This window comes from Empidonax traillii, unplaced genomic scaffold (assembly GCF_003031625.1).
Source record: "Empidonax traillii isolate 1590-97213 ecotype Southwest subspecies unplaced genomic scaffold, ASM303162v1 scaffold56:size2478089, whole genome shotgun sequence".
NCBI lineage: Eukaryota > Metazoa > Chordata > Aves > Passeriformes > Tyrannidae > Empidonax > Empidonax traillii.
This window is the reverse complement of record NW_020955249.1, coordinates 777,569-790,747: the sequence shown is the minus strand read 5'-3', so window position 1 is coordinate 790,747 and position 13,179 is coordinate 777,569. Positions and strand designations below refer to the sequence as shown.

The 13,179-nt window shown below is 44.1% G+C and overlaps 1 protein-coding gene across 4 annotated transcripts in view; it reads left to right on the top strand.

Annotated features, from left to right (window-relative positions):
* RGS6 (regulator of G protein signaling 6) overlaps positions 1-12,273 on the top strand; it is a 265,220-nt gene extending 252,947 nt beyond the window's left edge. For all 4 annotated transcript variants that reach the window (XM_027879655.1, XM_027879654.1, XM_027879651.1 and 1 more), the window contains one exon: positions 11,735-12,273. In XM_027879655.1, coding sequence (XP_027735456.1) covers positions 11,735-11,785 — 51 coding nt within the window. In that variant the 3' untranslated portion in view covers positions 11,786-12,273. The remainder of the gene's footprint in view (positions 1-11,734) is intronic.
* Positions 12,274-13,179: the final 906 nt, after the last annotated feature.

The window sequence follows — 13,179 nt, the reverse complement described above, 5'->3', positions numbered from 1 at the left end:
GCCTGCTTGTATCCAGGATGCTAGACATGCCCAACTCCTTAGACAGTGAGTCTTCACTTGAGTGAAAAAAAATCAGACTCTCTAGGTTTTCCTGTTCTAGTTGCTTGGGTCTCACCATCTCTTGATTGACAAAGATAGGAAACAATACAACACTTCAGAAAGAGAAACAGTAAAGCTTTGTTGACAAACTGCAAACAGTGGCACAGGCTTTTTGTCTCTTTCTTCGGTAAAATGCCTCCCTTGAAAAATCTTTCAGTACTCCCAAATCGGTCATCTGCACTGGTGGAAAGCTGTACATCTTGGCTTCAAGAGTGTGGGCTTGGAGTATGTGGAAGTCATCTTACCCACAGGTCTCCTGCTCATCGAGTCATAACTCAGGAGACAGAGTTGAACTCCAGACCCTTTGACACACTTTGGATTCCTACTTGCCAGCAAGAGGTTTGCCACCCTCACGTGGATCAGTGGGCAATAAGAAAGAACAGAGTTTTACATAATTTTTTATACCACTCTTCAATTCCTATAAGCCGCACTGTCTCATCTTCCTGGGCTTGATACTTTTGACCAGGAGAAGGCAGCTCATGACTAATAAATGCACCAAGTTTTTGCACCAGATCTTTCTGAAAGCCAGGTGCTATCTCATCTGCATTAAGCAGGACACTGACAGCAAGATTTTGACAGGGGAATTTTCACTGTGGTGATTGTTTACCTCTTCATTCCAGGTCTTTACAAAGTACCAGCTGATACCTTAGTGCAATGGCAAAAAGGGAGTTGTGCCCACCACTGGTCAGGTCCTTCTGTACCAAGTGGCATAGTTTGCAGTGCCTCCTTGTCTGGTTTCCCCTTGGAGCAAGGGAACACCTGTCTGATCCAGCACCCAACAGGCCAGGTATCCTCAGTCTCCTCAGCTTACCTGCGAGAAGCCTGCAGCTGTGATGTCAGAGTGGTTTATGGCAGGCCCCCACCACAGCCTGGCCACCAACTGTGTGGTCCAGTGGACCAAGCATCATGGTCATCAGTCATCTGGTGAGCGTAAAAGGGCCACATCTGCACGGTGCAGCAGAACACTACAGGGCATGCACTGCTCAGCACTGCTGTAGCAGAGGGGTGGCAGATGTGTTTTCTTGTCTGTTCAGTTTTGAAGAGTCCTCAAAAAACACATAGGCAGCACAACGATAGGATAAACATCACAATACCTGACCCCTTTGGCCCTATGCCAGGCTTTTGTGCTGTGGAATCACAGATATAAAGCTAGGCTGACTCTTCCATGCTCTCTATGGTGCCCTGGGGAACAGTCGATCTCACCGAGTTGCAGAGCTGACAGTCTATTGCTTCAGAGCACTTACTAATCCACCTCATTTTAAAAAGGATGGCACTGTGCATGGTGGCAGGTTTATCTTATTACAATTTTCTTTTTGAATACAGCAAGGATTGACATTATGAAAGCAGAGTTAGCCTGTCTTCTCTCCCAAGTGAAGATAAATGGCATCATTAAAATCAGACATCATGTATCATATATGTTATAAATAATACCTAGTATTGAGGTAGTAACTTAATTTTAAAGACACACATACACACAAATCCATATATCTACATCTCTCTTTTCTGTCATATTTCATCATTGTACTAATTAAAAGGAGCCTGCTCTACTATTTTTAGCTCAGCAGTCTCAGCCTAGCTGTTTAAACCACTGTAGTTTTCCATCTGCTTTAGAAATTATTTAATAATCAGATAGACAGAAGCTTAGTTCTCATAAGCTGAGATGATCCTTCAGGGCCAAGAGAGAGGGAAAATATATTTTAATGAGTACATTTAGGGGAACCACTGCTGCTTTTGTCTCACAAAGGAAACCACCAAGTCTCTGCCTAACTTGTGCTGGTAGCCATTTACATTTAATAAAGGAGGAAACAGAAGGGGGTTCCTTTGTTACATCTTGAGTATTATCTCTAAAAGTAGCAATGGGTACTTCAGCAATAACAGGGATTAAACCTATGGATACCAGCCTCAACAGGTAACTTAGATAAACCTGGGCCATAATACTCAGACTTGAATTCAAACTTTCCTAAAATGGTTTTATTTCAAGGAAGGAATTTGCCTGTAAGAAAACAGGTGTTAAAATTTCTGACTCAGTATCAAGATGGTGACTCAGTGCTGAGATCTCTGCGTTTTATTCCCAGATGACATTTCTTTAAGAACAAAAGGCACACACACACACACGTTACCACTTTTGAGAGCATCAGAGTTCTCAGTCTTTGTGCTTTAAAGGACAGGAGAGTGGACAGACCAGTGATCTATGCTTTAGGCAGAAGTTTTACAAATTTTGGCTGGACTGACTGATGTGTGACACTGTTAAGCATTATGTTCCTGGACTGAAAAAGGTCTTTACCTGAAGAAAGTAAAGAAGCTTTTGAGTGTCTTTTCCACTGTCTCATGACAGAGAGAAGACTTGCACAACCTCGGAGAAGGGAGGGAGAGGCATTTGCTGTCCAGAGACCCTTGTGAAACTCAGCCCAAGTGATGGCAGGACCTGTCAGCTCTGGACAAAACCAACAATGTCAGCCAAAGAGTGCTCTACAGGACTGGGCAGGGCAAAGATGCAAATGCCAGACTTCTGGTTGGATATTGGAGTCTGTGGGAAATGCCTTCCCCTGTGTTTCCCCTGCTTCCTTCCTCTAGCCACAGTGGTCCAGCACAGTGGATACAGAGGTGTGATATGCACAGGCTTGCCATGGCTGCCTGCAGCTTGCACATGATACGCTACAGGCTGTACTTTATATTTCATCGTTACAGTATGTTAAGAGTGTAATAGTTAATGGGAAAAGCAGTCATCCTGATAAGTTCTAGAGGAAATGTGAGTATGTAGTGAGACTGAAAGACTTGGGATATTTATTTTAAGTTAGCGTACTAGAAGACATCAGATACAAAGGAGAGATGTGGTGTGAAATGTATCAAGGAGTTAGGTATGAAGAAGCACAAAGCTTTTCTAAGGGGTAAATTCTACTCAGTGCTGAAAGAGAATAAGGTGAAGGATGAGATGGTCTGTGTTGAGCTATGTGGGAAGTAGACTGTAGATTAAGAATAGAAGAAAGAAAGTTTTCTAATGTCTTTTATTTAAATAGTCTTGGACACTATGAATGGAACATTTTGTATGGGACAAGTCAATGAAGACTGAAGATTGTCTCAGTTCCCAGGCACAGGTCAATAATTGAATCAGCAGACTCGCCCAGCTTCATTAACTATGGGAGGCAGAGGTGCAGTAGGCAGAAGGAGAAGCTGGTAAGCAGGAGCTGCTGTGGTCCTTGCTGCAGCCTAGTGGTTTTGTATTCTCATCCAGAAGCGTTGCAGGCAAAGGCCCACATTACATCCTTGATGACTGAGGAGCCAGTGCCCCACCCTGGTTTCTCATGCAAGGATGACTTTTCCAGAAACAAGAATAGGACTGGAGATCTTGTATTCAATCTAGTTGTCGTGCTCATTGCCCAGGATGTTTTCTGTCTGGAACCTAAAATGCCTTCCTCCTTCTTCCAGTGAGGCAAACTGGCATTTCCATGGTACCATTTCCTCTGCTTTAGTTTTCTGGTATGTTTTGGTAATTTTGTGTTGAACAATTCTTGTCTCAGGACTGTAAGTGCATCCCAGTTCAGCATTCAGAAATCCAAAGTCACATGTTTAGTTTCAGTTCCATATGTATCTGCTCATTTGCATTAGACAATTATGAAAGCCTGCCTGGCTGTTCCTTTCTTGATGGTCTTGATGTTACCTTTGTTCTTCCCTGCTGCTGCTTCCCCATCTTACTGATCATGAGCTTGATCCCTTGGCCACTGCTACTGCCTCATGCTGGTTTTTATGTCGTCTTGGTTTGTCTGCCGTTGGATCAGAGATCGAGTCGCACTCAGTCTTATTCTTAATTCATGAGTATGGTGTCACACACATAAAATGTGTTGATGGGATCTTATCTTTCTTAGGTGAACTGTGTGATATTTTGCACAGCTGTGTGTCACTGTGATGTATTATAAATAGTACCCATGAATGCAGTGAAGAAGGCATAAGGCTAGAGAAAGAATTGCTGCCTGATATCATCTTTTTAACTGGTTCCTTGATAATCTCATAAAACTGTCATATATTTACTAGCTTTTCCACTTTTTCACTTTCCCAGATCTACCAGCTTGCATAAATAGATAACAGCATTTGAGGGCAGGGAAAGTACTCAGAGCCTGAAATACAATAAGGAGAAAGATTTGAGCCATTATTGGTAGAAAATAGTGGTTGAAAAACTGGAAACTATAAAAAGGTCATATCTGAGATGCTGGTGAAGTGGCTATCAGAACAGACAGCTAGAAGGGAAGGATACAGGAACGGATTCCAAAGTTTCTTACATTTGTCATCAAGAAAAGACATCTGATTGGAAGATCCTTTACCTTAAAAGAAAATGTGCTTGCTCCACTACTCTGGTCATTAACAAATACTGGCTTTTACTGAGGAAAGGAACCTGCATTACTTAGGTGACAGAAAGCATCAGAATGTACCTGAAGGAAAAAGGGGATTCAGCCAATGTTTGCAGCCTGTTGTCTGATTGTTCTCTGATGTGTGATAACTAGTCAGTGTCTGCACCCAGCGCTGCAGAGGACCGGGTGCATGGCCTGCACAGGGCATGTATTCACTCATTACTGCCTGCTTGAATATGTCACCTCTATTCTTGGTATCGTCATAGTACCTTTCCTAGTTTGGTAAGTGGTAGATTGCATGTATTACATGCATGCTGCGTAGTCTGTTCTATATACAGAGGCTCCTTTAAAGGATGAGTATTCATTGCTTTTAGTGGGTAAGTTATTCTTCCCTTCCTAAAAACACTGCTGTGTAATGCGGTTGGCACAGGATGGCAGCTTCCTTTTGCCCCCGAGTGGGCAAAGTGGGTGAGTAATCTTTGTGCATATGGTTTGTGAAGTGCTTGAGGATCCTTCTGGATGGAAGGCACTGTACAGAGTTCAGAACATATGTACTATTAATTTACTGTATTTCAGTCAAGCCATACACAAACTCAAGAAGATAAAAGTTGGTACCTTCCCACTACAGACAGTTCTAGGTGATAGCTGCAGATACTAAACCACAACCTTAGCAAGGTGTTTGGGGGGTAGGATATGCTTAGCCACTGCTGTGATCTCAGACAAGTTTATTCTCATAGTCCAGAGGCGTTTGATATTTCAGTAGTGTTTCTGTTTTCCTCTGTGCAAGATATTTCCATATCTGGCTCCCAGTCATGCTGAAGGCAGTTGAACAAACGGAGTCCTTTGCACAGAATTGCACCTTGCCTGAGAGCCAGACCAGCAAGGTACAGTTTGGGCATTTTCTGACGTGGCTTGAAAAAACCAGTCTGCTACACCATTGTATATTGGCTGCAGTGATCCATCTGCGCCTCTGTCTTCCTGTTTGTTTGGCAAAGGGAGGAACAGGTCTTGGATCTGTAGCCCATAGGCAGCTTTAACTAATGCCAAAATTGGCTCACTCTCAAATACAAGGAGCCCAGACTGCTTCACAACCAAAGAGGATCTTCCTCATGGTGCTGGTGGGGTAGGAGAGGGGAAGTCCAGCCGTTATGAAGCTGTACTGGAACTGGGTGAATACAGAGGTCTTTTTTTGTGCCATATGCAGTGATGTACTGGTATCTCTCAAAGCAAAGTGCAATGCCTCGCTTAGGAAGTGTAGGAATTCCTCACAATATAAAATGGGAATAGATTATACTGTTTTTTATTGGACTGCATTCTAAACTGTTCTCATATGGATATAAGCTAGAAGAGAAAAAAGCAGTATCAAATGTGGGAACCTTACTCACGATGGTTGAGCTTCACTGTGATGGGCAGTAATGGTGAGAAGCTCACGTAACCTGTCAGTCAAGCCTTAGGTGTGGGGCCCACTGTGCAGGAGTTTGGGGGTAACTCATGAGACCATGCTGCCAAGAATGGGTGAGCATCCTGCTCGCTGGGAGCATCCACTCCCCTAGTTATCCTCTACAACCACTTTGCAGCTCCTGTTTTTAGTCTGTGTCAGGGTATTTTGTGTGTTAATTTATGTTACTTATGTTTGTAGTTTATGTGTCTGTTTATTTTGTGTTAACTAAGTTATTTTCTGGTATTGTTTATGTTTTTAATTCTGTTTCTTATTTAACTTCATTAATATATGTTATGTTTATCTTATGTTTGCAATGTATATTTTAATGGAAAAAATCTAATAAAAGAATATTTTTGAAACGGCACAAAAATAAAGTTTCCCTGAGATCTGCAGTGTAATATAACATTGAAAACCAAACAGTGCTGGCAGGGCTAGGGCCATGGCAATCTCTTTCTTCAGAAGTAAAATGTGGTTGCAGCATGTTGTCTGCCCATTGTCAGATTTCCTGTAGTATGTTAGCTAAAAGGTAGGAAAACTGAGCAGTTCTTGTCACTATGAGAAAAAACTCAGATTGAAGATGATGGAATTAGGATTAACTCATCTCCAGTGGAGATGCAGACTAGCCCCAGTTTCTCTGCTGAGGATCTTAACAGAGGGATGGGACAACAGTGCTCCACAGGAGATGGCTTCTCCTTCAGGAAGGTGATGCTTCAGGCTGGAGCAGATTAGGCAGCAGACTGGAAAAAAGAGACCCTGAGTGGAAAAGAGGGGTGTAAAGCAAGAATTGGAGCCATCTATAGCAGACAAAGGCCCAAGCTAGTGGGTGGAAAGCACGAAGGTGAGCAGTCAGCATTGAAAGCACGTTGGTCAGTATTGACATGGCAAACGGGAGCCTGTGTTGCTGTACCATGCCTACTCTCCCCCATTGCTGCAGCCACAAAGCTCCTTATGAGATAAATCCTGCCTGGCAGTTCAGGTAAGTTGTTGATGACATGCATGGGAGTGCTGGCTTGTGCATGCTGGTAGGGGTGAGTGTCTGCATGCTAGATAATAGGACAGAGCCTGTTAACATTGTGCGAAGCCATAGGCACTGGAAAAAACTAAACTTTCCTTTTTAAATTATTTTTAAAAGACAGTTCCCAGCCTTTGCCTTCTCTCCCAACTCTGCAAAGTGCTGGTTTTGGTAGATAAAACTGAAGAGCCAGATGGAAACTGATGGCTTATAAAGTAGGTTTGAAAGGAGTGCTGTCTCCTTTTTGTGTCAAATCCCAGGCACTTTTTTTCCACTTACTTGGCTTCTTGCCTATGTTAAATTGCTGAATTTTGCTTCATTAAAATAATTGCTGATTGCATTTTACACTTTGGTTTAGTAGCTGCTCAGCAAAGGCTCAGCCATTAAAGATGCTAACCATTTCCTGTGACCTACAGGTTAATCTTGATTTCACTGGGCCTCAGTGAGACCTGATGGTCCACAAATACTGAGGTCCAGCGCTCTGCCTGACATGTAGCCAAGCAGTAGGATGGGCTACATACTTGGAACTCAGATTCAGGGGGACAATTTAATTAGGTTTATTAAGAATTACCTGATGTTTTCCCTAGATTATTCCAAATTCCGATTTTACACTGCCTTTAAAAACTGAGGCTCCTGCCATGCTGGTGTTCAGGGGCAAAAAAATATCATTCATTCAGCTGCACAGAGAAAACTGGAAATTATCTTGCCTGTAAGCTGTGTAACAGCTCAGCTGCTTGCAGGACATGAGAGAAGGAAAGCCTTCCTGCATCCAAGATGACACACAACATATGCCATTCAACATACGCCCTCCTGCTTGTGCTATGCTGTTTGAGCGACAACAGTCTGGACTTCTAATTGTCGTGACCCTAATTAGTAGTGACAAATATTTTGGAACTGCAGGACTGGGGATTTCTTTATAAGCTTTAGACCCCATGTAAAAAGTTTACTCCTTATATCCACTTGAATCTTTCCTTAAGTTATTCAGCATATACATCTGACAGAGTAAAAGAAGCACTGAACTGTGCTGAGCTTGAGGTCATATGCTTTTCAAATCCCTTGCCAGCACAGCTTAGATGAAATTTCTCCTGGAAACGAGGCAGCTGTTGACATTTTCTTTCAGTGGGGAAAGGAGAGGTAGAAATATGGGGGCAGCCACTGGTTTCATGCTAAACTAAGATACACTGAAGGAAAAAGTGATTTATTTTGGTTGAACCTTTTTAAAGAAACTGGGGGTTCTTTGTGCCGTACTTTCACACAATAATAACCTGAAACATTCTTGCTCTATCAGAGATGCCCCCAAGGGAATTCCATCATGGATCTGAACTTTTTTTGCCTGTATTCCACCCAACTATGAGCTATTTTAGAAATCGTCAGCTTCTCAGAGTAGCCTTTCACCTGACTGACTCAGGCACTCACACCATGCCATCCTCAGGGAAAGGTTGTGCAATCACAGACAATGCAGGGGTGTGTCTCACCTCTGCTGTTTTGAGGTGAACACCAGCCACCTTCTTCTGGTCACCTGGACACCTCTTTTCTCAACACCAAGCAATGACACTAAGGCATGCTGTTGCCATCCTAGACTCTTTGGCTGTGGACAGCCTCCTGGCAAGTTGGGGCATGTAGGTTTGGAGATACTGGGAGAGTGCTGGCTGCCTGGGGAAAGATCCACTGCCCCATCCCAAAGGAGCCACTGTGTGTGCTACACTTTGGCTTTCCTCAGATAGCACAAACCTTTTGTGTCTCTTTATGGGCTTTGTGCCTTAGAAGCCCTGGAAGGCTAAACCTGAAACAGAAATGCCATGGACCAGACCCTCAACTGATATAAATCAGCAGCAGTTCTATGGAAGCAACTGAGTCATGTTGATTTATATCAGCAAGTGGATCACGGATCCTATCCAGCTTTTTTGTAACAAAATGTCTTGTTCCTTTCTTGTTCATTTTAGTAACAGGAAACAGATACCAGTTTTCCTAATGAAATGCTGGTTTTTTTCTGATCCTCTTTATTTTTATTTTAATGAGGATGTCTAAGGTGAGAAAATGCGAAACCAGACACCTGCATCCCACCCGCCTCCAGCCCACACATACTCATATTGCTCAGACCCATGCTGTGAGGCTGACAATTGGCCCTGCCTTGGGTTGAAAGAAAATCCCCTATATCAGTATGCCTATAGTTGTGTGCTGAACATTACACTTATAGTCCCAACACTTTTGTAGCCAAAAATGTCACAGCATTAATCCCTCTTTGCAATTCCAGGGATCCTTTTGCCATCTGTTTTAGCACAGAGGTGAAAACAACAGCCAAGCAGACAACATTGCTGCCTGCTTCTCGCTGTCTTAAAACAGCTTCTTGCACCCATCTGTTTGCATGTCCCTGCACACAAGGCTGTTCCCTGGAACAGTTATCCTCCCAGACAGACGGGCTTTGCACTGGGGACTCATCCCAGCCTGCAGGCGGGAAGTTTGCTGCAGTTCCCAGGGTAACGCCTTTCCCATGAGATGGGGAGCTGCAGATGGAGGCCACTGTCTTTCCCTGCAACGGGAAGCAGTTTCCACTGGGAAACTGCAAGATTTTGCTCTGCTCAAACCACAGGCATTGGCTTTGTTTCCAACCCACCACCTTCTCCAGGGCAATCATTTTGTCAGCTGTCCCCTCTCCTCAGCCTGGCCCACCACCGGCATCTCCCCCTTCATGCTTTGAACACATGCATGTTCAAATCAGGCTGGATGTGGAACAGTGTTTGCTCCTCAGCCCCGCCGGACCCTGATGCAGGGAGCTGGCATAGCCCCAAGCCACCTGCCTGTGAGAAGATAACAAGAGGAGCTGCCTGTCGCAGATTAGTCAGAGTCTGACTGAATAGTCATTATATAAACCCAAGGCTTATTTTTTTATTTTTTCCTAAGGAAGTATCCAAATATTGGTGGAAACTAATATTTTTTTCTAAACTCAGCCATGTTATTCTTCCAGGAATTATCACACACATCTTTACCTTCTTCCTATAAATGGGATTTAGGAACTGATAATTAACTCTCTATACCAGGCACTCTGTCTGGTAATTCCTTAACAGCAGCAAAATGACATCCACAGTTGTAGCCCCCCAGGCACTGCCACGTTGCCCTGCAAAAGACTTGGCAACCTCCTAGGATTGCACTGGGCCGAGCTTCACAAAAGTGCATTTAAAAATAAGAATAATCAATAATTTTATTTATAGTGGGAGGGGGAAAAAAAAGCAGCATGCATGACTTAAATGGGAGTGGTGCTGCAGTGTCTGCATAGCTCTGGCCATTCCCATGCCAAGACCTGTGTGTGAGGCACGGAGACTGTGGGTCTCTCATCCCAAGCAGGACAGTCGGAATAATGACAGTGTTTCCAGCAGCTGATTGCTGATGTACAGAAAGCAGACAGATCAGGCCACATGTGTTTGTGCATCTGAGCAAATTATTTGGTGAAAGTCACACATCTGAGTAATAAAATGAGGTTCTTTAGCTAACTGATACATCCTCCTGGAACAACCCTAAAGGGAAAGTGATTAGAAATCAAGGGGAGGTGGGAAGTGTTTAAAAAGTTGTAAAAAAAGGACTTATTTCAAATGACCTGCTAATTTTTGCATTTCCATTTTTGTCAACATTTTGCACATACTCATTTTCACTGTATAATCTGTTTCTCTTGCTCTTTTTGTGTCTCTTTCTTTGAAACAGCTATTAGTAAGACTTCCTATTGCAAAGGAAATCTTGGCTAAATATAGTAATGAAGAGGAGGTTGTTTAAGATCTGCTAGGTATTCTACAGCTCTCTGGTATTCCGCAGCTCTCTGGTATTGCCTGAATGTTTATTTCAAGCAAGACTTTTTTTCGTTTAAGAAAAACATAATTTTTCAAGAGGAAAGCTCACCAAAGAAACATAGCAACTGGTACAATACCTGAGACAATTTTTCACTGTTACATCAATATTTGCAAAGCCATCAGTATCCCTGTGGGTATATACCATTCCTGCTGTCTGCAAATGGAGAAGACCGACTATAGGTCCTCCTTTGCTCCTAAAAGCAGGCACTATATGACTTAAGCCATTGAAGGGGTTCAGATGTGCAGGTGACCCTAACACTAACCTTCTCCCTGGTCCTTGTTACGGCCAGTCAGTGGGAAAGCTCATGGGGATGCCAGCAGGGCATGAGCAAGGCTGCCGTGGCCATGGTCCTGCCTTGGCAGCTTGGAGGAGACCATAGGGAGGGCAGGGAGGCTGGGCAAGAGTGAACAGGCACCAACCCAGGAGACAAGACACCAAGGAATGGGCAAAGATGAGTGGCAGCAGGGCAGGAACAGGCTAAGCTGTTTCTGAAATTTCTTTTTTCCCAGATCTGTTTCTGATGGACGCTGTGGAGATGGTACTGATTCACAGGCTGTGGGAAGGTCATTCCAGCTTTCACCACAGCCTTGATTGTGCATCACTCCCCAAGCTGGGGTAGTGCTCTGCACCAGCAGGACAGCACTGGGCAGGACAAGTAGCAGTGAGCATAGCACAGGGCTTTGCTTTCACCAGTTCCCATGTAACTGGAGAAAGGAAATATCTTCACTATACAGTGTGTCAGGGCACAGCCTTGTCAGCTTGATAGCAGTAGCCACTGGACATCACTAGGCACAATCCCTCCTTGCCAAACCACCTGCCTGGGGCAAAACAACAGGCATGCGAAATGCTGGAGGCAGGCTCACCCCACAGAGACTGCCTCCCTGTCAGCAGGGCCTTGTGCCCTGCTCTGAGGGAAGGTCCCTGCTCCTCACTCTTGGACAAACTGTCGCACAACATCACTCACACCTCCGGGTCTCTTCTGTTTGTCCATCCCTCCAGGGAAAGTCTCTGGCAAGCAAGCGCCTCACGGGCCTGATGCAGTCCTCCTGACATCTTCTTCAGCCAACCGCCCCGTGGGAGAGACATCTGGGACCGCTGCTGGGAACGGGGCATTTCAGGGAGAGCACATCCCTGTAGGGGAGAGAGCCTGAGTGACTGCAAGTGGAGAGCCACACACCAGGAGAGCACCTCTCTTCATAGTTTACACCGACACTTTCCTGCCTGCACAGCTCCATAAGGACCCCGAGCTCTGTGCAGGTATGTTGTTTCCAACCAAGGTTTGGAGGAGCACACTTCACTATTCACAGGAGGTCGACAAGGCAAGGGCTTGTTGTCTCATTATTTAAGGAAACAGACCCAACCACAACTAGGAGACAGAAGAGCAGAGAGTTACCGGTATTTTTACACATCTCCTCTCTCCCTGGCACAAACATGACTGTAATAGATGGCTCCACAATCTCACTTGCTCCCTTTCTTGTGGCCGTCTGGATCCAATAAAATATCTGCTGGAAGCTGCTTCTCCTGCTCACAAAATCTCAGATGCATTTCTCCTGCAGATTCATTGACTTTAACTTTGTTTTTTCTTTGTTTCTCCTCCTTTAAAGCAATGAAAAAAAGGCATTATTTAAGTTCATTGCTCATTTCAATCACTACATCCAATAGCATGTAGCATGTCCAGAGATGATGGCCAGATCCTCAGCTGAAGTCAGGAGAGCAGGAGTGGTTTTCATCTCCTGAGGATCTGCCCCATTAAGTCAGACTTTGATACTGGTACAAATCCTCTGATGTCGGCGGAATCGCTCTGCATGTGCGCATAGTGCAAATGTGATCAGACTCTGCCTGATGCTCAAAAAGTCATGTTTAGATGTGTAATGCACACACAAGTACACACACACACACATGCCTATTTTAAAGTGAGTTGTTTTATATTTTATTTAGTTTTCTATTTATTTAAGGTTATGCATACTTAATCAATGGTGGATGTTCAAGCTTTACTCCAAGCAGATCAAACTGGACTCCAGCTCCAATCACAGAGGGCCAAAATCTGCTCACATGTACAGAGGGAAAGGCAACTCTGATGTGGGCAGATGTCAAAATTCAGTCTACAATGAGGAGGGAATTGATGGAGATTGGACCAGCAGAAAGAGCGTGTGAATGGGCAGGGCACTGGGTGCCAAATGACCTTTCTTAAACAGCAGCACACCCAGCTGTGATACCATGCTCAGATAACTGACCCTGCTGAGGAGCATCATTCTGAGTATGAAAAGAGCTTCCACTAAAACTCGTCTGACCTAGAGCCCATCAGTGCAACAGCAAGAGATGACCCAGTAGCTTGTTTCAAATTGCTGGGAATATAGAGGTTAGGATGAGTACAGAACTGAAGTAACTTTAATAAAAAAACCACTTATACTAGCTACAGATAGGAAAATGGCCTGCATTCACTT